Source organism: Sugiyamaella lignohabitans, chromosome C (genome assembly GCF_001640025.1).
Source record: "Sugiyamaella lignohabitans strain CBS 10342 chromosome C, complete sequence".
NCBI classification, from domain to species: Eukaryota; Fungi; Ascomycota; class Dipodascomycetes; order Dipodascales; family Trichomonascaceae; genus Sugiyamaella; species Sugiyamaella lignohabitans.
Genome location: NC_031671.1, coordinates 286,873 through 310,446, shown reverse-complemented (window position 1 = coordinate 310,446; position 23,574 = coordinate 286,873). Strand labels below are relative to the sequence as shown.

The window sequence follows — 23,574 nt, the reverse complement described above, 5'->3', positions numbered from 1 at the left end:
ACGAAGATGTGGAATGGAAAGTTTGAGAAGCAAAACAATTGAGAAGAGATTGATCGAGTAGAGATTCTTCCAGTCGTCGATAGACGCATCAGCAAGCTTGGCTACTGGCTCAAGTACACCTGCATTGAGCACAATTCCGTCCAGACGGCCATACTTTGAAATGGCTAAATCGACAGCCGATTTATTAATTGACTCTTCAGTAGTATCACCTACAACATAGCTGTAAATGATGTTAATTTAGTTGATAAAGAAAGTACTCTGGGTGTGAATAAAAGATGTACGTACCGGAAGTTTGAGTTCTCAGATGCCAGTTGCTCAAGGGCTTCTTGAGTGCGAGAAATTCCAATTACAATAGGAGAACCAGCTGAAGTCAAAAGAGACTTGACTACAGCACGGCCAATTCCACGTGAAGCACCAGTGACAATATAAACAGGAGATGGCATTATAGGTTCAGCTAATCTGATCAATAATAAATAAAGTGAGATAGTCTAGGTGGGGGTTCGCAACCTTAGTGCCATTTAGCTATAGCTAGCTATACATTAGTATATGCGCACTTATAGAGTAATAATATTCTACTTAGCGTATACATTGTATAAAAAACCCTTCTCGCGAAAGTCTCTCGAGACTCTTATGGAGCTAAACTTGGAGATAGCAGTTCTTTAGAAGTTTGGCAGGTTGGCAGATATAGCACGAGTTAATTTGGTAAATAGCAAGATTGCGGAATAGCAGGTGCTAGGGGGAGAGAGAGTTCCACAGCACTATCGATTATTTATTAATCAAAGAAGTCCTGCCAGGAAGGAGAGGAATGAGAGGGATCCGAATGTTAGATTCACCCTCGGAGCCCACCCGAAGTCTGGTCGGGGCAGTTTGATTTCCATGGCTTTCGTATAGGAAGACTAGTTCTCCGTTATTACCGATGTTGGACCGGGCGTCGGATTTGCTCAAGACCGGCATGAGCCTTGCAGATGCACTAGAGCCAAGTCCTGCAACATAGTTTCCCGCTGATTCCGTCCACTTACGAAGCTGGTTCAAGGATGGTGCAGTACGGGATCGAACACGAGCTGCCAGAAATTCGATACTGGGAAGTGGATTTCAACTGTGAATTAGGAATACAGGAGTTAAGGGGGATAATCGGCTTTACGGGAATTACTGGGTTTATGGTGATATCTACAGAGGCAGGCCAATTAATCATCGAGGGTCACTCGCGATGCTCCTGCGGAGCAGGAGCAACCAGGGTCTGGGGCGGAGCCCCAGCCGCCGGAGGCAGAGCCCAGCCTCCAATATTGAAGTCTGAATTAAGCTTTCGGCCGGTGGGAGGGAGCTGAATTGGATGTCTCTGACTCCAGTGTTCAGAGAGCGTGTATTCCGGTAGGAGTTAAGTCGAACATAGGAGATAGTGGGCTGCTAGCCGTGGAGTGAAGATAATTGCAGGATGAACATAGCGGAGATTTGGGTTTAAAGCTTGTAATGCCCAGTAAACAGCTCCTGTTCGTTCTGGTATTTGAGAGCAGTTGTCGTGCAGTTAAGATTCATGTCCGCAGTTTGAGTTTGAACTCCGTACTTTAAATCCGACCGAGTCCGGGCTTACAGACTAACGTTTCCGCGCTAAACCCGCAGTGGGCGGAAATAAATTGCTTTTCTGCATGCCGTTGTTCTTGTCGGATCGATCGCCGGATAGATATCCGGGATTGATGACAAACGATGCAGGGTTGATCTGCGGATTTCCCTACCGAATTTGCGCCTAACCCATATGTTTTCAGAGGTTCGACTTCTTAGTTTTCGGAATTGTATTCGAGACTCATTCCTTTTTCGCTTCAACTTTAAAATATATATAAATGACGGTTATTTTCCAGGTATTTGGCGAATAGCTTCAACATCATCAAATCGATTCAAACTGTATTGAGTTTTACAATCACATATTTGATTCTCAATAGGGTTTAGCAAACTAAGTTTGATTTCGTGCTCATCGTGAACTTTATATTTTTCGACAAGCGAGCCACTGATAATAGGATATTATATATAAGGACATTTAGGTTAGCCGTTTTCTACAACCCGTAATGGCCGAGCCAGAGTCTGGTATTAGACGATCTCGCTCAAATTCTTTTTCGCACCACGAGTCTTCTGGACCTACTGCTTCAAGTCCAACATTATCAATGAATTCATCCAATCCAGATCTCATGAGCAAAAAGGTGTTCAATGAGGACCCTGAGAAACAGCGCGATCTCAAGACCGACGATGATGATGTAGAAGCAGCTCCTAAACCTCTAACAGATGATACGACAGCAGAAAACCCCGTAATCCCCTTTGATTCAACCACTCCTACTCATGATCCTAATTGTGTTTACTGGGATGGACTTCAGGATAAAGAGAATGCCCGTCGAATGTCATTTGCCCGTAAATGGTTTATTTGCATTATCTTAACCTCCACAGCTGGCTGTTTGACAGCTCTTTCGTCTGCTTGGACGTCTGCAGTTGACCCTATGGTTGAGCGGTTTCACTCCAGTGCCGAAGTCGGTGATCTTGGTTTGACTTTATTCTTATTTGGTTTGGGTATTGGTCCTCTTATTGCTGCTCCACTAAGTGAGAAGTTTGGCCGCCAGCCAGTATATCTCATTTCACTGTTTTTATTTTTTGTTTTCCAATTCCCTACTGCATTTGCTCACAATATGGCTAGTGCTCTAGTTGGCCGGTACCTATGTGCACTTGGTGGAAGCGCATTCATGTCGAACGTACCTGGTACCTTTTCTGACTTGTTCGAAAAACACCAGTTAGCGCTTCCTGTTACTGTGTTTACATTCGGTCCATTTTTAGGCCCCGGTATTGGTCCTGTTATTAGTGGACCTATTACCCAGCACGTGGGATACAGATGGGTCTTCTATGTGTTTCTTATCTGGACATTTGTCCTTCTGGTTACTATTGCACTTACTGTACCAGAAACATATCCTCCCATTCTACTTGCCAAGAAAGCCAAGAGACTTCGCAAAGAGACCGGCAACGATGCTATCTATGCCCCCATTGAGAAGTCAGAGCGATCATTCTGGAGATCTCTTCGTCATAGTTGTTCGATGCCAGTGATTCTTATTTCCCACGAGCCAGTACTAGACATTCTATGTTTTTATACAGGATTCCTACTGGCGATTATCTACCTCTTTTTTGTGGCCTTCCCCTATGTTTTCACTAAAGTATACCATTTTCAAGTCGAGTTTGTAGGTCTGTCGTTTACAGGAATAATCGTTGGCATGGCTCTTGCTGCCAGCACGTATCCATTCTGGAGACACTTTTACGAGAAGGAGCTTGCCAAGAACGGTGGAGTGGCCAATCCTGAAATGAGACTGCCTCAAATGTGTTTCGGAGCGGTTATCATCCCCATTGGATTGTTCATGTTTGCATGGACCGCCTACGCCGAGGTGCACTGGATCGTCCCCATGGTTGCCAGTGGTATTTTTGCATTTGGAAGCTACTTCACCTTCAATGGCATCATCACCTACACAGTCGAGACTTACCATCGATACGCCGCCAGTGCAACAGCAGCCAACGTCTTCATCCGATGCGCAATTGCCGGAAGCGCGCCCCTCTTCGGAGTCCAAATGCTCGAGGGAATGGGAATCCACTGGGGCATCTCGCTCCTGGGCTTCGTGGCCGTCCTCCTGTGCCCCTCTGCATTCATATTCCGAATATATGGCAAGACTCTTCGCATGAAGAGCAAATACGCCATCAAGGTCTAGCATTAATCATTAACATAGTAGTTGCATTTAATAGAATATTTAATTTATTTCGTCCTACCCCTGACAATCCTGTTCCTGGGCACATACCCATACCCAGCTACACCTCCTGGAGTTTTTTCCCACGGGGTGGGGGTCTGCCTCCGGCGGCTGGGGCTCCGCCCCAGACCCTGGTTGCTCCTCTCGCTGCGCTCGAGTCGTTGCGCTCGAGTCATTGCGTCGGGGCTCCCCCGTCATCTCCTGCGAAGCAGGAGCAACCAGGGTCTGGGGCGGAGCCCCAGCCGCCGGAGGCAGACCCCCCACCCAAGAAAGAGAGGAATGATTAAATCACTACAGAGAGGAGAGGCTCACCCGGCTACTCGTAGCATTCCCGAGCGTTTTCCAAGGGCGTAGCCGGCCGAGAAGCTGATACCGGCGACCAGGGAAATACTGGCGGCCGCGAGTGTGATGGTGGACACGTCTAGAACGACGACTTTGGGACAGGATGTTTCTTTAGATGAGGCAGGGGTCTTTTGGGCCCGTCGTTTGACTCGTCTTCGTTCGTCGGTTGGTGATGTTCGTGAGGGACCTGTGGATCCGAGGGACGAGACCGACGAGGCGAGATTGCTGGTAGCAGTTTCGTTTGAGCCCGTCCGACCTTGAGACCCTGTTACACCAGAAACATCTTTTCGAATGGATGCTAATGAAGCATGAGACGCCAGCCTCCGGGCATAGCCTCGCGAATCGGTGCTATTATCAAATAGAGTCCGTTTGGATCGAGGGTTGGACTTGGCAGATATTAATGTTGATAGGGAAGTTCCTAAATCAATGTCGGCTGATACTCCTGATAAAACGTAGTCATCTTTGTGGTGTTGGTCATACTCTCCAGCAGCAAATGAATCGTCAGCTTCGCTCAGCATGCCGTCTTCATCTTCTTCAGTGACTTCTCCGCTAGCAGGAATTTCATCTACTCCCATGTATTTCTCAAACTGCGATAGAGATCCGGTACTTTCATCTAGGAGTAACGAATCGCCTGATTCACCACCTAAATAGAAATCTTCGTCATTATTAGAAGTAGTTGTAGCAGCAATTTGACCATTAGATGTCGTCTTTCGATGTCTTTTTCTAAGTAGAATAGTGGTCAATGACGGTCCACCCGCACCTGGGTTTGCTGGCATACTGAACCCCAAATCACCATCGTCGGTGTCAGGGCCACCCCTTGCAACTGATCCGGGATTCGCTGGTGACCGCCTCCCCAATCTAGTACCATAGTTTGAGGATGTATTAGATTCAATATCTATCCAAGATTCTGTTATTTGTTAGAAATATCCAGTAGCCAGAAAATTAGTTTATAAAACACGAACCAAACAATGAGTAATCTGTGGCTAGAGAGAGGAACTCGGTAGGGATGTGGTAAGTCCGGGAAGCACAGCAGCACTATAGTTCAGTTCACTGAGATAGAACAACTGATTTTTCTTGCGACTATCAAGTAACCTGACATTTTAACAGTCTCATTCAAACCGACCATGAAAACCACGAACCACAGGCTACAAGCCAACAAACCTCAATCCATATAACAACACACTTACCATCAATCTTACGACGTGAATCCAGCTTATTAAAATAAGACTGTCTAGCTGCCTCGCGAGAAACAGCAGTGTCCAGTTCTTCGTTCTGATGAGTCATGACTTTAGAAGTAATAAATAATAAAATGGAGTTTCGTAAATCGTTTAGATCAATATGGAATCAATAAGAACCTGAGGTTGATGGGAAGAAGTAATAAATAATGAAGAACCGGAATAAACGAATATTAATAAAAAGTAATAAATAAAAGCACCCTTTAACCCAAATACAACTCTGAACAAGTATACAGAGAAAAGTGTAGAAACAGGAAATGGTGAAATCAAATAAGGGGCAACCTAAATTTTGTTGAGTATACTGACGTTTTCTACATCTGGAGATTGGGACCGCATATATTTTTATACTTTATGCGCAAAGATAGCAGATAGCGCGACTATCGCAGCCATGTGATTACGCATGGTGCATGCAATCTTCGGTTAGCTGGGGGTGGCACTGGACCAAAAAGGGGTCATTTTGCGGGGGATATTCGGAGCAGTAGCTAAAATAAGAGGTCAGTAAATTCATTTCCAGCTGCCCTGACCTTCACTCGACCTCCACTGACTCTCCATACTTCCAATAACCGTGAGATCGGCGATTTTATCCGCTGCAGCCTGATATGCAGGGGGTTGCTGTATCTGTAGAAACCCGCACGATTGCGGTTCCGCATCTTCAAGCACGTTCTTTTACCGTGACTCTGACATGACTCTCCAGTGACTTTCCAGTGACTCTCTGTGCGGGTTCTGGGGTTGTTTTCGGGTGGGTCGCGCCTCCGGCGGCTGGGGCTCCGCCCCAGACCCTGGTTGCTCCTCTCGCTTCGCTCGAGTCGTTTCGTCGGCGGTCCCAGGCAGCGTCTTGTGTTGGTGGAAAGTTGTCTTCAGTCGTTTGGCGAGATTGTCTGGCGTAGTTGTCTGGCGAGGTTGCCTGGTGAAGTTGCCTGGTGAGGTGGGTGGGCTGGTGAGAAAATCAGCTGAGTTTTTCTTGTCACGTTGTCTGGCAAACTCTCATGTTCTCCTTCATTGGCTTCGTTTCTAACCAGTCAAATTACACCTGAAGTCGCAAATATCACGACCGTATTCAGACCCGGGTTGTGCAATTAAGATCAATGCAGCGACGCATGTCTTTTTCTTTTGTGATTCTGGTATCTTCGCCAGTAAACGAATTTCGGGCTCCTGGACCGCAAACCCCGCTCGATCCAGACATCTCAGCGCTCGCGAAGCGAGCACAACGGGGTCTGGGGCAGCGCCCCAGCCGCCGGAGGCCAGACCCCACCACCGTTCGTGTAGTTCCCGTGGATAACGCATTAATTAAATATAGAGTCAAAATAAGCAGTAGTAGTAATTATAAAAAACATCACAAAATGCAGAATAAAGTGCAATATTGCGGGGTGTAAGGAGATTATAAGTTAGGCGACAGACCGGCAGAGCGTATGGTGCCCGAGCATGACTGTAGTTTGGTTGGTTGGTTGGTTGGTTGGGTTGGAGTTAATGGCTAGTGTTCGTAGAAGTGTAAAAAAGTGTGCAAGGGGTCATAGTAGTCGTAGTTGGTGGTGGATATAGTACATGAATGAATCATGAAATGCAATGATATGGGGTGGAAATACCAGGGCTGTAGAAAAGGGGATACTAAGCAGCAGGACAAGGTATTCTCACATTACAATACATTTTGACTTCTTCTTCTGGGCCTTCCTAGTATCGGATCGGCCGTGACTCTGTGATGAGGTGCCTGCGTTATGTGACGGTCTATTATGAGCTTGATTAGCAGGGGCCTTTTGGTTCTGACCAGCATTCTGACTTGATTGGTTGCCAAGAGCATTACCACCATGACCCAATCCCTGGTCTACATAGCCGCTATGTACATCAGCCAGGTTATTGTTACTGTTGGGGCCTCCTTGAGGATTGGTTTCAGGATGTCGAATGACTCTGCATTTCCTAGCACACTCGAAAAACGCCTTTTCAATATTGATATTAAGTTTTGCCGACGACTCGAAAAATGCTACATTATCACCAAGTTCTCTAGCAAGTTGCTCGCCATCTTGTTCTGATACTTGTCGTTCTCCTTTCCGATCCGATTTGTTTCCTACTAGAACAATGGCAAATGGATCCTCATCTTTAACACGTTCAATCTGCGAATAATAATTTTTGATTCGTGAAAAAGATGACCGCGATGTAATTGAATATACCAGAATAAAGCCCTCACCGTCTCTGATCCACTGGTCACGTAGCGCAGTATATTCTTCTTGTCCAGCAGTATCCAAAACTTCCAGAGTAGCAGGCTGATCGTCGATCATGACTTGTTTTCTATAAGAGTCTTCAATAGTAGGGTCGTAGGTCTCTACGAAGTGGTTTAGACATAGCTGAATGGTGAGTGCCGTTTTACCGACACCACCATCGCCTAAAACAATTAGTTTGTAGAGAGGATTTGATTCGCGACGTGACATTCTGTGTTGTTGTAGTTATGAACTTTGTCGTAGTTGATTAGGTGTACCTGGTTGCAGATTGTCTATGTACGCAATTAGTAATATTCTGTTTGCGTTCTGACGTAGAATTGACTGAACAAGCGATATTATCTCGTTTCTTCGATCTTGTGATTATCTGATTAATCGATGATGAATCTGGTTTAGTCCTTTGTACGATGTTCGTCTCAGGTCTTCCGTGCAATACTTCGATTTTGTGTGTGTACGTGTGATGTATGTTCGTTCTGGGTTTTGTTAGTTATTTGACTCTCAGTCTGGACCCCCTGGTGTTCAGTGTCGATAAGCCGATTGGCAGCCCTTATCTCACTAGTCTCGATTATCCAAGTACAGGTCGTGAAATGATATATATATATATAAGAAAGGACACTTCGAGATAGCACAAAATAAAGTATTCACAGTGGCTAACCAAGACAGTTCTACTAGTCGATTACGTCCCAGTAGCCACCGACCTAGCTTATCCAGCCAGTAGTACCAACACCTCAGTTTGTAATACCTGTTGTATCTATCTGACCCTAGAACGACTGGTTGAACCTCAGGCGACCAACTGGTGAATCTCAGGCGAACAACTGGTAAACCACTGGTGTATCACTGCAAAACCGCTATCTCGTCACTCCACTCTACTGCGTCCAGCCCAATATTAATAATACTCACACTCAATATCCGTTGCAATCGAGCTCACTAGAACTCCGTTATATAACTCACTTCACGGGTGAATACTGTCGATATAGATGCTATTAAAGACCCTAAAACCCACTGGAAATTGATCACACAAGCAGAGACTTTAGCGACTTTAGCAAGTCTATTTTCTCGTTTGCTTCTTTGTTTCACTTCTTTCTTTAGTCCTTGCAACACCACTATCTTCGTAGTATCACTATCAATCTCGATAATTTAATTCAAGTGTCGAATATCCTATCGAATGATGCTCGATTGTGCGATTCTTCGATTGTCCGTTTATCTCTTATCTGACTGATTGACTGATTGGTTGATTGCTTTTCAAACCAGAAAATACACCCACAAGTAAAATGACCGAATGACGACTGTACAGAATAGAAACAACAAAAGTAGGTAGGTAGCGATCACAAGTAGCGGCAACCACAGCAGCACCACTAGGCAGGAGGCAGGAAAAGTACAAGCAAAGATGTATAAAGATGTATGTAAGTGTACACCTACTGTAAGAGTAATATGTACAGGATAATAGGCTCTTATGCTGGACAGCAAGCAGGGCAGGGGAGTCAGCGAGGGGGCGGCGGCGGGTCACACAGTAGGGAGTTGCAGCAGCAGGGGGGAGGTTGGGTGCTGCCTCCCGCGGCTGGGGCTCCGCCCCAGACCCTGGTTGTGCTCGCTTCGCGAGCTGCCGGGATCCGAGGCGGCCGGTGGGGGGTAACAGTAGCCGACTCGAGCGAAGCGAGAGGAGCCATGGGGTCTGGGGCAAAGCCCCAGCCGCCGGAGGCAGCACCAACCGTCGCATGTCCCCGTCCCAACCAGGCTGCTGCTGCTGCAGTCTGCACGCTGAGAACCCTAGCGTGGCAGGCCCGACAGCGATGGGCGGTGGAATGCAAGCGAGGTGACGCTTCTGAAATGAGCGTCTGCAGCCGACCATAGTCCGCAGCCCGGCCCCAGCCGGCCAGACAGGCTCGGACTCGGCCTAGTATGCAGCCAGATTACCTGCCCACTGCTGCTACTGCCCAAACCAGCCGGCGGCCGACTCGAGCGCAGCCAGAGCAGGCATGGGGTCTGGGACTGAGCCCCAGCCGCTGGAGGCACGACCACCCGCTGGCCCCTGAACCCCGCGGGCACTCTTCGAGCGGCCGGCAGCTGCACCCGGCTTAGTTGAGCTGACAGGATCCAGCAGCATTTCCGGGTGTGGCATATCACGTAAACAATGGCTGGTGGTCTGGCTCGAGAAAAAAATTTTCCCGGCGAAGGTTCTTTGTTTTATCGTACGATTGCGTGAGAGAGTGGGGGCTGCCTCCGGCGGCTGGGGCGCTGCCCCAGACCCCGTGGCTCCTGCTTCGCAGGAGATGGCTGGGACCGTCGACGGACCGACTCGAGCACAGCGAGAGGAGCAGAGCTCCAGCCGCCCATGGCGTCTTTGTTACTGCGATCGGGATGTGCCTCCGGCGGCTGGGGCGCTGCCCCAGACCCCGCTGCTCCTCTCGCTGCGCTCGAGTCGGGCTCCAACGGCCTCCCCCTAGCTCTCTCCTGCGAAGCAGGAGCCACGGGGTCTGGGGCAGCGCCCCAGCCGCCGGAGGCACACCCCCACCCACCACCGTGACCCGGGCCCGTGCCGGCGAGGACACACATTCCGCGGCTGCCTCGTCTGGCAGGGCTGCAAATTAAAGTTCAATAGATAGATCTGCTGGTCCAAACAGAGTTAGGCTAGAACAATAGTCTGGTAGGTTAAGCATAATATAAAGGCGAGGCGGCACGCACCCTGTGCACCGCATCCCTCGAGCGCCGATCCGTCGATCGCCCGCCATCACCCACCCAATCCACCAAGGGTCCGCTGATCGGTGCATGGCGGAACAGGGTATCCCCTCGGCTCACGCGGAATGGCTTCCCCGGGACCCGGGATCAGGAGGAGGGGAGTCTGCCTCCGGCGGCTGGGGCTCCGCCCCAGACCCTGGTTGTGCTCCGCTTCGCGGAGCGGCTGGGACCGTGGAGCCCGACTCGAGCGAAGCGAGAGGAGCAGCGGGGTCTGGGGCGGAGCCCCAGCCGCCGGAGGCTGTCTGGTGATCACGGGACTAGCCCAGGTTTTGCGGCGGGTGTCATGGGCTGTGCTGCCCGATGGCGGCGTATGTGAAGTGACGTATTCCCGTGACGGAATGTCTTCTGACTGCTGACAGAGTTGAGTCGCTTGGTCGCTTGGTCAGTGCCGAATTCGTCAAGTGCTGTGTGTGGCCTGTCAGCAAGCAGCAACAGCAGCAGCAACTTTGGGAGCGGTGTGTGCTTAAAATAGACAACAATTGACTCATTAATAAATATATTTACATCATGTGAATAGGGCTGATGTGAACCGTGCAGATGTGACTGTATGGTGATGCTGACGACGTTGATGACGCTAGTATCTCATGGGCCATCCATCGCTGCTTGCAGGTTCATAGGGTTCATAGGGTCCATAGGGTCCATAGGGTCCACGTGACCAATCAGACTGAGACAGTTTGTGGAACCCGGTCTGATTGGATGGATGAAAGTTTAGTTTTCAGTGACGTTTTCGAGAAACGGTTTCTCGAGAGGAACAGACCGGACCGACCAGATATCTTCGCTGCTGCCCTTCTCGAGCTTCTGTCTGGCCAGCCGTTCCATGTAATACTTGGAAATGCGTTTTTTCTGCTCTTCGGCGCTGCTGAGTTTGGTGAAAACACAGAATTTCAGCTTGTTCCGGGTATCCACGCAGTGATTCATACCTCCGTACCGGTAAATATGGCGCACCTGGCCGCCAATGGAGTAGCAATCTACCAGCTCGTCGAAAACCGCCATACAGCTCATCGACGTCGGGAACGACGACATTTTATACTTATCGGCAGAGTTGACAGGCACCGAGTTCGGGTCGAACACGTCTCCCAGCTCCGACGACAGCTCGCTCAGCAGCTGGTCCAACGACCCCTCCCGATCTCCAGCTTCGCTCTTCTCTGGAACACCCATCTCTCTTCTTACACAGTCAGTGTCTATCACGAGTTGCAACATGAAATTTTAATGCACCGCGCGATAACCGGCCGATATTGCTCGCGATCGACAGGGTCCTGCCTCCGGCGGCTGGGGCTCCGCCCCAGACCCTGGTTGCTCCTGCTTCGCAGGAGTTGGCGGGGGTTCCCGACGTAACGACTCGAGCGGAGCGAGAGGAGCTGCGGGGTCTGGGGCGGAGCCCCAGCCGCCGGAGGCACGGTTGTCACCCCCGAAAAAGCGGGTAAAGGGGGACCAAGGTTATCTATTGGATAGCTGGATCTTTTTCCAAATGTCGTCGGTGAGCATGTCTACTTCGCGGGGTAGGATGGGCTCTTTGCGGGTGGCTCCGTATTGGACGGCGTGCTCGAGTAGCGTCCGGATGAAACTTCGGTCGACCGCTTGAGGGTTCAGGAATGAACCCTCGAGAACCTCTTCGACCGTCATTCGGGCAGCGGGGTCTCGGTGGAGACAGCCTCGGATGGTTTCAATGGCATCGCGGGATACACGAACTCCTCCCAGACCGTGTTTGGGGTATTGGATTTGCACTTTGGGGTTCATAATAGCCAGCATGCGCTGAGCTCCGCTGTATGCTGCGTAGGGTGGTTTGCCGTAGACCATTTGGTAGATGATACATCCGCAACTCCACACGTCCGAGGGTTTGCCAACTTTGAATTTGGCAGCTGTCTCGGTGCCAGAACCCGGTCCGAATTGATTGGCGTCCAGTAATGCCTCGGGTGCCATGTAGTTCGGGGTTCCTATTTGAGTGTCTCGATGGATATTGGCTGTGTAGTCGGGAACTACGTTTGCAATGCCAAAATCAATAATCTTCAGCATTCCCTTGACAAGAAGAAAGTTCGCTGGTTTCAAGTCCGAGTGGACAATGCCCTGGTTATGCACTGCTGCTACACATCGCAGCATCTCGGTAGCATAGAATCGTACAAACGAGATGTCCAATTGTGAATTCAGTCGTGCTGAGAGTACGTGTGCCAAGTCGATTTCTCCACACTCCATTACGAGATATACTGAGGTGTCGTGCATTTCATAGTCGACCAGTTTCACCACCCGATCCTCGTTCCGTAATCGTTGTAGCAGATCGATCTCACCTTTAAACCCGCTGATTACTGATTCATCCACGTCTTCAAAAGTCACTTTTTTCACTGCAAATACCTTGCCTTCGTTGGATTGTACTTTATACACTTTGGACGACCCACCTCTTCCTAGAAGTTCCAGTCGCTGATAGAGTCGGTTGTTGATTGCCATCATATTCTTTTTGGTTTTGCTGCGATCACTAGACTGTCGTGGTCTGTCTGTTCCCAGGTTGTGAGCAGCATGTAATTGTGCTACTGATTGCTGTTCAGCGGCTTTTTCGAATCGCTCTATACGTGCTGCTCTGTCGGCTCTGTCAGTTGGTACAGGAGGTGCTGGCCGCTCTGGCTCTTGCACCTCGTGATGATTATGATGATTATTATGATACTCATGGAGCTCGTTAGAGGAGAATAATGAAGACGTTTTGACGTTGGCCCAGTTTTCCAGCTTTGGAGGTGGAACTTTGGATCCAAATCGATTGCCTGGGTTTACGGGTATATTAGGAGAAATGCTTTGAAGTACCGGTCGTTCATCCTGTGCACGGAATTGAGACAAACTGCCCTGCTGTGGATTCGCATCGTACTGCGAGTGGTCGCTTTTCGAACTTGAACTGTGTCTACTAGTATCGCCAACTGGCGTAGTGGCCCTACTGGACCAGTCTCTTCTATCTCTTTTGGACGAGTTCGAACTCACAGAACTGTTTGCCTCGCCAATATCGCTGTCATGATATTGGCTATTATTATCTGAGCTTTTGCTATGACGCAGCAGATAGCTTCGTCGTGGAGAATCATGAGCGATTTCTTGATGTTCTTCTGCAAATCTGATGCGAGTGGTGCTCCGTTTGGTGCTCGGTGATAGATTTGGATTACGATCCTCGTCGACTCCTGATAATGAGCTGTATATATTTGCTGGTCGCGTTGCCGTAGTCGTCGCCAATGAAGTAGCTGGTATTGACATGGACGATGTTCCAGCAGAGAACGATGTAGTAGTCGCTGGCAGTGGCTGATGCATTGATGCTGTATTAGATGCTGGATTGGATGATGTTGCTGTTGATGATGATACAGAGAGCTGTGCCATTGACGATATCGCGGTAGATGTTGAATTAGATGTTGTGTTCGGGTTGGCTGAAGGTAGACCCTTGAAATTTAGCGGTTTACCCAGTCGTTTATTAAATGCATTGCTTCCAAACCGTTTGGATCGCATGGTAGTAGTACGTAGAGACGTCATATCGGCAGCTGGAGCTCGTGTGAATAAAGTAGCAGCTGGTCTGATTCCCGGCGTCGTTGAGGCATTGGAAATCTTATCTGACGACTCAAGAGGAGAAGTACCCAGCGATGATGACGAGATTCCACCTGAAGAGTTCATATGAGGACTTCCTGAGAGCTCTCGTCTGGAAGTCTTAGGAACTTGTGGACTTATAACCATTTTATCCACCGGACTGTAATCCCCATTAGGGAGTCCAACCGATCCCTGATTATAATGATGGCTCTGTTGGTACCCGACATTGGCACCTCTACTATCCTGGTAACTTTCTTGTTGTTGCAAATACTGTAATCTGCTCTGTCTTTCCTTATCTTCGAACAAGAGCTGATTAGCATAGTCACTCAACACAGGAGGCATGAAGCTTCCATCAGAAGACGACACCGAATCGTCGCCCTCATGATGCTCTCCATCGTTGACACTCATTGATAATACGAACGACCCAGCGTCAAAAACCTGGTATCCGATCAATTAAATCAACCTCTTGTCCGGTTTCTCTCCTTGCCGGGATCTTTTTGGCCTGTTACTGATACCACAACACAAGACTGCTATCAGTGTTGCTCTCCAACTTTCACTCAAAACCAGCACCACAGAGTCCTACACTCTTGACAAACAACCAGACAAGTCACAGGAGAAATAATAATATTTTTAAACTCGATCGGCCTGACGAAGGAGTCTCTACTCCTCAACTCTATTGTGTTGTTATTATATTGTTTACTTCTCGAATGCATATGCATGAGCCGCATGCATGTCAGATATGAGCCGTGCATGCCTCTCTCCAGGGTTCTCAGCCGTCCGAAAAATGCCCGGGGCCGCGCGCCTCCAATCAATCAATATATCTTTATTTAAAGTCCTATACAATACTATTACATATCTTCCAGGAGGACTGTTCTCATATTGGCCTGTGGTTCAGGCTGTTTACTGTCTTGTTGATTTGGTTTTTTCGCATATTTGACGTCACTTGGATTCCCCGTTGGAACTGTGATATCCCAACGAGCAACGGGAAAACTTTTCGGTAATTGGATTACTGTCTTTCATCTGTACGCCTACTAGGGAAAAAACCGTTGCTAGCAAGCTCTCCTCTGAGAGCACCGTCTCCAGTCCCCTTGGGAACTGGGGTTCGGACCCAGTTGACCCGTGGGTCCTTCGGGTATGTTGCCTGGCAATGTCCATGTCTAAACCCACCTACATAGTAGGTCGCAACTCAAGGTGGTACGAAGGTAGCTGCTTGACGCCAGGACTTGTCTGTGGCGGTGTCCGACCCCCCTTAGTGGCTGACATTATGAAATAATGCCGAAGCCAGGATCGAACTCGCGACTTAGGGCCCACTAAGCCGCCGCCCGGGGGACTAAGGGTTAGATCGACTGGGCCATCTACCTCAATCCCCTGCCGCGCGCCTCCGGCGGCTGGGGCTCCGCCCCAGACCCTGGTTGCTCCTGCTTCGCAGGAGTTGACAGGGGATCCGGACGTAACGACTCGAGCGCAGCGAGAGGAGCAACGGGGTCTGGGGCGGAGCAACGGCCGCCGGAGGCTGGCCTTCACCCCGAATAACCCTAGCCCCATCTTCCCAATATAAAATGTTTGAGAAACAAAAGCATGCGTCCTTCGGGACATTTGGTCAATTTGAAACGATACAGAGAAGATTAGCATGGCCCCTGCATAAGGATGACACGCTTTACAAAGAGATTAACCAAGTTTTTTTTTACAGTCGCTGACAAAAAGTATATGGATCGAGAGGCGAGGAGAGCCTGTCTCGGTATCTCTGGTAATAGGGGCTGACTTTCGAGAATAAGGTTGTGAACCGGGCGATTTTGTGTGAATTTCAAGGTTCGTTGCGTGCAGGATTTCGAATCCTAGGTTAGTCACATTTTTCACGTCGTTAGACAGGCCTGCAGAACTTGTTTCTGTGAATTTAAGTTCGACACTATCCCCTGGGGAAGTTACTTCGTACTCTTGGCATTAAATGCGACTTTGAGTTTATTATAATTTAGGATGTGAACTACTCTGACCTAAATATGTAGACCGTTCAAGAGAATGTCGAAAGACATATATAGTCCCTGCCCTTATCATGCCTTTTTCATGCATGGTTCACAGCTATCTATCGTACCCCAATGTTTGCGATTCCCTGGTTCGACAGCAACCCGGAAGGGTTCTTCAAACTGAAGGGCTCAAGACTGATATGGGCTACTGCTATTCTTAGTAGCCTGGGGTTCTCGATGATCGGTTATGGAAACGCGCTCATGGGAGGCATTATTAATGAGGAACCGTTTAAGCAAAGATTCGACTACCCCAGTTCAAGCGAGATAGGATTTATTACTGCGATATATGGAGTTGGCGCTTTTGTTGGCTCTATTTTGACATCGCTAGTGGGTGATAGTTTTGGGCGTCGCAAAAGTATTGCCATAGGAGCAATTGTTATGATACTTGGCAGTTTGGTTCAGAGTTCTGCGATAACACTTCGTTCTCTTTCGGTGGGTCGGTTTGTGTCAGGGACGGGCCTGGGTTTCCTGAATTCTACAATACCGGTTTTACAGAACGAAGTGAGTCCTCATGGAGAGAGAGGAATGTATGTGGCTGTTTACTGCACAACACTCAATGTTGGAATATTAGTTGCGTACTGGGTGAACTTCAGCTTGCGTAATCTGGGATCCGATAAATCATGGAGACTTCCAATTTTGCTTCAAATATTTATATTAGCACCTATACTGGCTCTTACAGTGCTAACTTGTGAGTCTCCTAGATGGTTATTACTCAAGGATCGAGACTCCAACGCTCTACAAGTACTGGCTAATCTCGAAAACTCTGAACCCGACGACCCGTTAGTCGAAGATAAGTTTCATTCGCTCAAAGAATCTGTTGTATGGGATACTGTCGATGCCGAACAGTCATCTTTTTGGCAAGATTTTTATAATCCAAACGATATAATTGCTACGAAAAGGCTATGGATTTCTTTAAGCGTGCAGATATTTCAGCAGTTAGGAGGAATCAATGTCCTCATTTACTACTGCCCTATTTTATTTGAAGATTCAATCAAGCTGTCATCCCAGACGTCGTCTCAATTATCTGTTTTGCTTCAAATCTGGCTAGTAGTTACTTCAATGGTACCGTGGAGTCTGCTAGATAGGGTCGGCAGACGACCTCTTATATTAGGAGGTATATCTGGTCAGGGGGCGTCAATGCTAATGCAGGCCATTTTCATATACCAATTGAATATTCATGGCAACAGTAATGACAGCGAGAAGTCATCTTTATCTATATGGGCAATATTATCAATCGTAACACTGTTTACGTTTGAAGCAAGTTTTGCTATTGGTATGCAAGCTAGTGTTTGGGTATACTGTTCGGAAATTCTCCCTCTACGACTAAGGGGTCGAGGTACTTCATTAGCTACAAGCGCTAATTGGGCTACAAATTCGGTATTGGTTCATCTTGCTCCGGTTGTGCTTGAGAAGCTAAATTATGCCAGCTTTCTCATTCTCGCAGCATTGAACTTCACATTTCTGCCTGTTGCCTATCTAGCTTTCTGTGAGACCAAGGGTCTGTCACTAGAACAAGTAGACCAATTGTTTCTAGAGCACCAAGACTAGCAAGTATTTATAACTTGAGTATATATTACTTCAAGGAATAGAATCTGACAACTATATAGGTAAAAGTGCGTCATCTATATTATTCGGTGCTGCTGGTCAGCCCTGCTTTTATATCATTATATGGACGAGAATACACCCACAAAATATATTATTTAAACCAATTATTAATAATAATTAAATTAATATTAATTAATTAAATTAAACATTCATTTATATTTTAATTTCATCGTACAAGGGGTAGACTCCGCTTATTTCTCCGCATATGCGTTGATGTGGGGGTTACCGGACATATTACCTTATCTAGCATGGGATCTTCTATTACCCCATACGCAAAGTAAATAATCCATGTACAATTATAAATAGAGTCAGATTTCCTGAATTTACAGAAAATCAATTATCTTTTTGCAATTATGTCCAAGGTATACTTTATTTCAGGCGGTAATCGAGGAATTGGTTTTGGATTTGTCCAAGAATTGAGCCAAAGAAAAGATGTCACAGTTATAGCGAGCGTAAGAAATGCTGCTAAAGCAACGGAACTGAACGCATGGATTAAGGAGCACCCCAACATTCACACTGTCAATTATGATGGCAATGTCGATGGCTCTGCTCTGGAAGCTGCAAAAGAAGTTGAATCTATTACAGGTGGAAAGGGAATTGACGTTTTTATTGCCAATGCTGCCATCTCCGATGCCCACTATTCGGTTCTAGATCTTCCGGAGAAGAACTGGCTAGAACATTACAAAATCAATACATTAGCACCTCTTCTCCTGTTTAAAGCGTTTTATCCATTGCTTAAAAAGAAGGATACCCGACAAGTCATCTTTATTTCATCTGATGCTGGATCCATTGCCGCCACCCCCAAAATGAGTTTCTCCGCATATGGCCAAAGCAAAGCGGCCCTCAATTATTCCACTAAGGAACTCAGTTTTGAGCTTGAAGAGGAGAAATTCACCATTATTGCCTTGAATCCGGGCCCTGTTTTGAGTGATATGGGAACTTTTTCTAGAGAAGAAATGAAAAAGATCAGTGTTGCATTCAGTCACAAGCACTGGGACACCGCTCCTTCTGTCAAGGAGAGTGTCGATGAGCTTCTTCTTGTAATAGACAAGCTCACTCCAGCAGACAATGGCAAGTTTTTCCATCACGATGGTACTATCTACCCCTGGTAAGCCAATATACTTCCCTTTGAGATATAGCTGATATATGTATTAATAAATAGACGATGGAACTACCATCACATGCGAAATAGTTTCCTTACACCTGGAGCAATGGATCTACAGATGTTTGCAACTGTACTATAGGACCTGTTGCTCTTCACAACAGCACCCTTTGGAAAGTTAAATACGTTCGGAAAGTCTTTTCTGACCTTGTTAACTGCACCACGTTAGCATCAAACCTTCTGATCCAAACTAACAATACTTACAACTCTCGAAGCGAGCAACCATTTTTCTCTGAGACGAGGTCGTATAACCCTCAGCGTAATCAATAGTAAAGTTCGAAAGGACATTGGGTGACAAGAACCGAGAAACTTTAGACTCTCCATCAGCCCAGTCCTTCAGCACAGGATACGACACAAATAAACGAGCTAATTGTTAGTAAAAACACTTCCACTACACACATCATCATACTCACACTTAGCTCTTGTGAGCCCAACGTAGAGCACTCTACGCTCCTCCTGCTCCGACTCAGACATGAAGTGCGGAAAGCTGTTATCCGTAGCGTCCATGACAAACACGGTATCCCACTCCAATCCTAGACGGTTAGTTACATCCGGTACGGTGCCTCCGGCGGCTGGGGCTCTGCCCCAGACCCCGCTGCTCCTCTCGCTGCGCTCGAGTCGTTGCGTCGACGTTCCCAGCACTCTCCTGCGAAGCAGGAGCCACGGGGTCTGGGGCGGAGCCCCAGCCGCCGGAGGCAATGTTGCAACCTACCTTTAGCATTGTGAATCGTCGATACTACCACCTCGCCGGGTTTCGCTGCAATGTCCTGGAGACGAGTGTGTGCGAGAAGGGAGGACGAGAGGGATGTAGACTCGTCTTTTAGCAGTGGGGCTATGCTGGTGATGAGGTCGAAAAGCTCTTGCTGCTTGACATGTGCTTTGTCGCCATAACGAGTGGGCCAGCTGAGATACTGGGATACGAGTTGAAGGCCCTCGACAAGCGATTCAGAGTCGTGAACGTTAGAGTGAATGATATCTGCTGATTTGTTGATTACTGATATGAACTGATCAAGGTCGGGGGGTCCGTGAGGTTTTTTGGATTTGTTAACACGAGTGGTAGGTTGTCTTAGCCACAGTTGGTTCTGCTGTAAAGCTTCCCATAGAGGCAACCCCCTCGACCTCGAGAAAGATTGGGCTTCCGATATCTGCTTGGGACTCAGGATCTTGTTCGGATTTCGGAGCATATACAGAAGCTGGATATCTTGCTCAAAATTCTGGATGAACTTCAGAAAAGAGTATAGTGGTCGAATATAAGGCGACTTTAGTAAGGATAAGGGTCCGTAGATAGCTACTTCGATACCTCTCTGCCGTAATCCAGCAGCCACCGAGTCCTTACGTCCGTTTGTTCGAACAAGAACTGCTATAGATGAAGGTTCGACATTCTCTTTATGAGTCAAATGATGGATTGTATTAGCTACCCATACTGTTTCGCTTGTAGAGTCGAGACTCTTTTTGAAGATTGGTTTAGGACCGGTGAACAGACCGACCGGCATCTGCTCGTCGCCAAGAAAATGGGAATCTTCACGGATCATGGCCGAAGCAGCATCAACAATTTCTTGACTAGAACGGTAGTTTTGTGTCAAAACGACTGTTCGTACATCGGATAGCTGTTTTTTCATAATATCCAACAGATTCGAGCTAGCCCCCTGAAAACTGAATATTGACTGGTCTGGATCACCGACTATAGTTATTGAAGCACTTCCTTTCGCGATTAAACAAGTTAAATCCCACTGAAATAGGTTCGCATCCTGGAATTCATCAATAAGCAGGGCCGAGAAATATTTATTTTTATCGCTTTCAGGAGCTTTGGAATATTTCTCAGCCAAGCGGTAGCCTAGTTTTAGAATGCCGTCATAGTCAAGCATATTACAGCCAGCCAATCGTGTCTCGTATTTCGTCAAAATCTCATCCAACTTTGAATCACGCTTTGCTGATTTATTGAGAAGACTTCTTTTATAAGTATGAAGTTTGTTGGAAAGCACACGGAACTCCCTTGCTGTAGTATGACTTCCTACAGTCTCCTTAATCACTTCGGTCAAAATATACTCCTGGTCCATATCATCTGCTACTGTCCATCCAGGACGAAGCCCGACCTCTTCCCAATGGTCACTAATTAAAGATTGACAATAAGAATGGAATGTATGAATCTCGACCTGAGGCGCAATTGCAGGTGCCAGTTTAAACAGACTTTCTCGAAATATGTGAATTGCTCTATTAGTAAACGTCAAAACAAGAACTTTCTCAGGTGGCACGTTATATTCAGTGAGTATATACAGCAATCTATTGACAAGAGTCTTTGTTTTGCCAGTGCCAGGACCAGCAATGACTTGAATATTGGCATCTACCGGCAGCTGTACCGCCCTTAATTGCTGATCATTGAGATCCTCCTCTATACCCCAAGCTTTTGATTCTAGAGCTTGACCCGATATTAGATCGTAGCCAATAGCTCCACCAGCCAAACTCGCGTCGCCAGGATCTTGTTCACTCATGACCGTGACCAGAGCTTGGTTCGCGAGTGAGAAGCGAACTATTCTGGTGCACATGTGATGAGAGGCTCTAACATGTTCATCTAGATCATCGCGAGGCTGACAGTCGCTATCTAAAGATGATATTTAACACCGATCACTGACAAATCAAATAGGACCAATATATATATAAGACGATAATTGAGATCTCACAGTGCACTAATCACACAGTATTTATGGCGTATTTACTTTAATTAACAAACTTTATCTGGCATATGCACAGTCTCATCAAGCAAGTAGTCCCTACATATGCGATATGCAGGGACTCTGCATCCACCCGCCAATGCTCTCGAGAAAAATCTTGGGAATCACACTTCTCGACTCGAGCAAAGCGAGAGGAGCCACGGGGTCTGGGGCAGAGCCCCAGCCGCCGGAGGCAGAACCTCCCCCAAACGATTCAAGACCGTATTCAAATATTTATGTATTGTGCTATTTCGTAGGGGCAGCGAGGACAGTGGAGCCCTTTTCACGATATGTGGACACGGCAGGAATGTTGGCAGGAACACGGGTTTCGAGAGTGGAGTAGGGACGGGGTTCAAGACGGATAAGTGTGTGAAGTGGCACATCCATCCAGGGAGAGCGGTCTTGAGGCACGTTCATGAAATAGGCATAAATACAACGAAGAACTGCCTGATGGGTAACAATCATGATATTTTCCTGTCGTTCGAGTTCCATAATAATAGGTTCAAGACGAGCAACAACGTCACGGTAAGACTCTCCACCGCGGTATCTGTACTCGAATTTATTGGCGTCTCGGGCCTCAAAGTCTTCAGGGTACTCTTGCTTTATCTCTTCATAAGTCATTCCGTCACAAACGCCGGCATCCAGCTCGTCTAATGCTTTCCATTGCATTTGACGGTACGGCAGGAAACGGGCCGTCTGCTGGGTTCTTTTTAAAGTCGACGTCCACACCGTCAATGGCTGATCGCCAACAGCCTCCTTGACGAGCTGGGGCAATTTGTGAGCATACAAATCTCCACGGGGAGACAGGTTAGAATCGCCTCCTAACTGGCCAGTCAGGTTGAATTCAGACTCACCGTGTCGACTGAGATAAATGCATCTTCTTTTGATATGCAGGTTCATGAGATAGTAAACGATGCGTGATTGCACATACGACTGGATCCGGTTGATAATCACTTGTGAGTTGACATTGATGATTTTGGCATATGTCAAGCTCTCATCATTGATAGTCTCATAAACTTCTTCGTATTTTTTGATTCTTTCCATAAAATCTTTAGCAGCCTCATCGGGATCTTGGCCAGTATAATCTGGAGAGCATGTTTTGACGTCCATGATATTGTGCATGATAAGCTCCTGGTCATCGCACCAACTCTCAACAAACATCGGTTCAATTCCCTGTTTCACAAGAAGATCTTGGATCCACTGTCTTCTCTGTTTAGTCGAGTTCGTGGCATCCAGAATGCCCACTACACCGTCCTCCTCACTGAACCACTTCAACATATCCTCAATGGCTCGAATTGCAGCCTGTCGTCTCAACCTAGCACCTTCTTCATTATGAGCATCGAAAAACAACGCCGATGGCTGTGCGGCCTCCATTCTTCGGTACGATCCAACATTGAACGATTTGGCCTTAATTGACAGCCATGACAGATACCGGACTATCTTCTGTGCAATCAACGACTTCCCTCGCGCTGGCAAACCCACCATAATCACGCAGATCCGCGAGTTATCGCTCTGTAGCCGTTTGTTAGGTTCCTGTTCTACACTATTTGACTGGTAAAGAGGGTATATGGCCACAAGCCTCCGGCGGCCGGGCTCCGCCCGGACCCGTAGTTTTTCCGCTACGCGGAAAAATACCTCGATTCCTGGTGAATTTGGCCCATTAACCGAATCGCTAGATACTCTGCATCAAGTTACGGAGTTTAATTTCTTTGTTGGAACTCCAATTTCTGTTGCGTCTTGTAATCTGTGTGTCATCGTACTTACGTCTGTAATGATATACCCCATGTTTGATGACTGTTATATCTAGATCAGTCCAAGCAGTTTTACCCCGTTCGACTTCCTTTTCAAATTTCAATAGTCTCGATATTTGTCTAATTTATGATTATCACCACTACTACTTTTGTTTGTTGTTCTCAGAAATCAATTTTCAGATCCAATTTTGATCGGATCACAACCTGACACTTTTATCTTTCAAAGTTATCGGATAGACTGCTTTTCATTGATAGGACAGTGGCCTGAGACATACCCATATCTCTGCGTCTGCGTAGATTCTACCCGCTGTCGCGCTTGATCTCCCCCCACCATCTGGCTCCACATCTGCTTCAAGCCATCAGCCGAGTTCGGCGTCAGGGCGGTACTGCATTTAGACAATTGCTTGACCGCCATGGTCGTTACTCGGAGTCTGGTGAAATGGACACTCCTACATTTTTTAGTGTACTTCGTTGGCTACTGAATTGAATTGTATACCTACTTA

At 47.3% G+C, this 23,574-nt stretch overlaps 7 protein-coding genes across 7 annotated transcripts; 3 read left to right on the top strand and 4 right to left on the bottom strand.

Annotated features, from left to right (window-relative positions):
* Positions 1-2,057: 2,057 nt before the first annotated feature.
* Positions 2,058-3,725, top strand: YHK8 (Yhk8p; the record flags this gene model as incomplete). Its single annotated transcript, XM_018880830.1, has 1 exon — positions 2,058-3,725. One exon carries the CDS (start codon positions 2,058-2,060, stop codon positions 3,723-3,725), a length of 1,668 nt encoding a protein of 555 aa, XP_018733482.1.
* A 3,241-nt stretch (positions 3,726-6,966) lies between these two features.
* RAS2 (Ras family GTPase RAS2) lies at positions 6,967-7,758 on the bottom strand (the record flags this gene model as incomplete). Its single annotated transcript, XM_018880829.1, has 1 exon — positions 6,967-7,758. The coding sequence occupies one exon, from the start codon at positions 7,756-7,758 to the stop codon at positions 6,967-6,969; it is 792 nt and encodes a 263-aa protein (XP_018733481.1).
* A 3,960-nt stretch (positions 7,759-11,718) lies between these two features.
* Positions 11,719-14,232, bottom strand: MPS1 (serine/threonine/tyrosine protein kinase MPS1; the record flags this gene model as incomplete). The annotated part of the gene is made up of 1 exon (XM_018880828.1): positions 11,719-14,232. One exon carries the CDS (start codon positions 14,230-14,232, stop codon positions 11,719-11,721), a length of 2,514 nt encoding a protein of 837 aa, XP_018733480.1.
* A 1,685-nt stretch (positions 14,233-15,917) lies between these two features.
* On the top strand, positions 15,918-17,393 carry STL1 (glucose-inactivated glycerol proton symporter STL1; the record flags this gene model as incomplete). The annotated part of the gene is made up of 1 exon (XM_018880827.1): positions 15,918-17,393. The coding sequence occupies one exon, from the start codon at positions 15,918-15,920 to the stop codon at positions 17,391-17,393; it is 1,476 nt and encodes a 491-aa protein (XP_018733479.1).
* Positions 17,394-17,803: 410 nt separating this feature from the next.
* Positions 17,804-18,562, top strand: AWJ20_3795 (uncharacterized protein; the record flags this gene model as incomplete). Its single annotated transcript, XM_018880826.1, has 1 exon — positions 17,804-18,562. One exon carries the CDS (start codon positions 17,804-17,806, stop codon positions 18,560-18,562), a length of 759 nt encoding a protein of 252 aa, XP_018733478.1.
* A 595-nt stretch (positions 18,563-19,157) lies between these two features.
* On the bottom strand, positions 19,158-21,101 carry SRS2 (DNA helicase SRS2; the record flags this gene model as incomplete). The annotated part of the gene is made up of 1 exon (XM_018880825.1): positions 19,158-21,101. One exon carries the CDS (start codon positions 21,099-21,101, stop codon positions 19,158-19,160), a length of 1,944 nt encoding a protein of 647 aa, XP_018733477.1.
* Positions 21,102-21,566: 465 nt separating this feature from the next.
* Positions 21,567-22,694, bottom strand: FBP26 (Fbp26p; the record flags this gene model as incomplete). Its single annotated transcript, XM_018880824.1, has 1 exon — positions 21,567-22,694. One exon carries the CDS (start codon positions 22,692-22,694, stop codon positions 21,567-21,569), a length of 1,128 nt encoding a protein of 375 aa, XP_018733476.1.
* Positions 22,695-23,574: the final 880 nt, after the last annotated feature.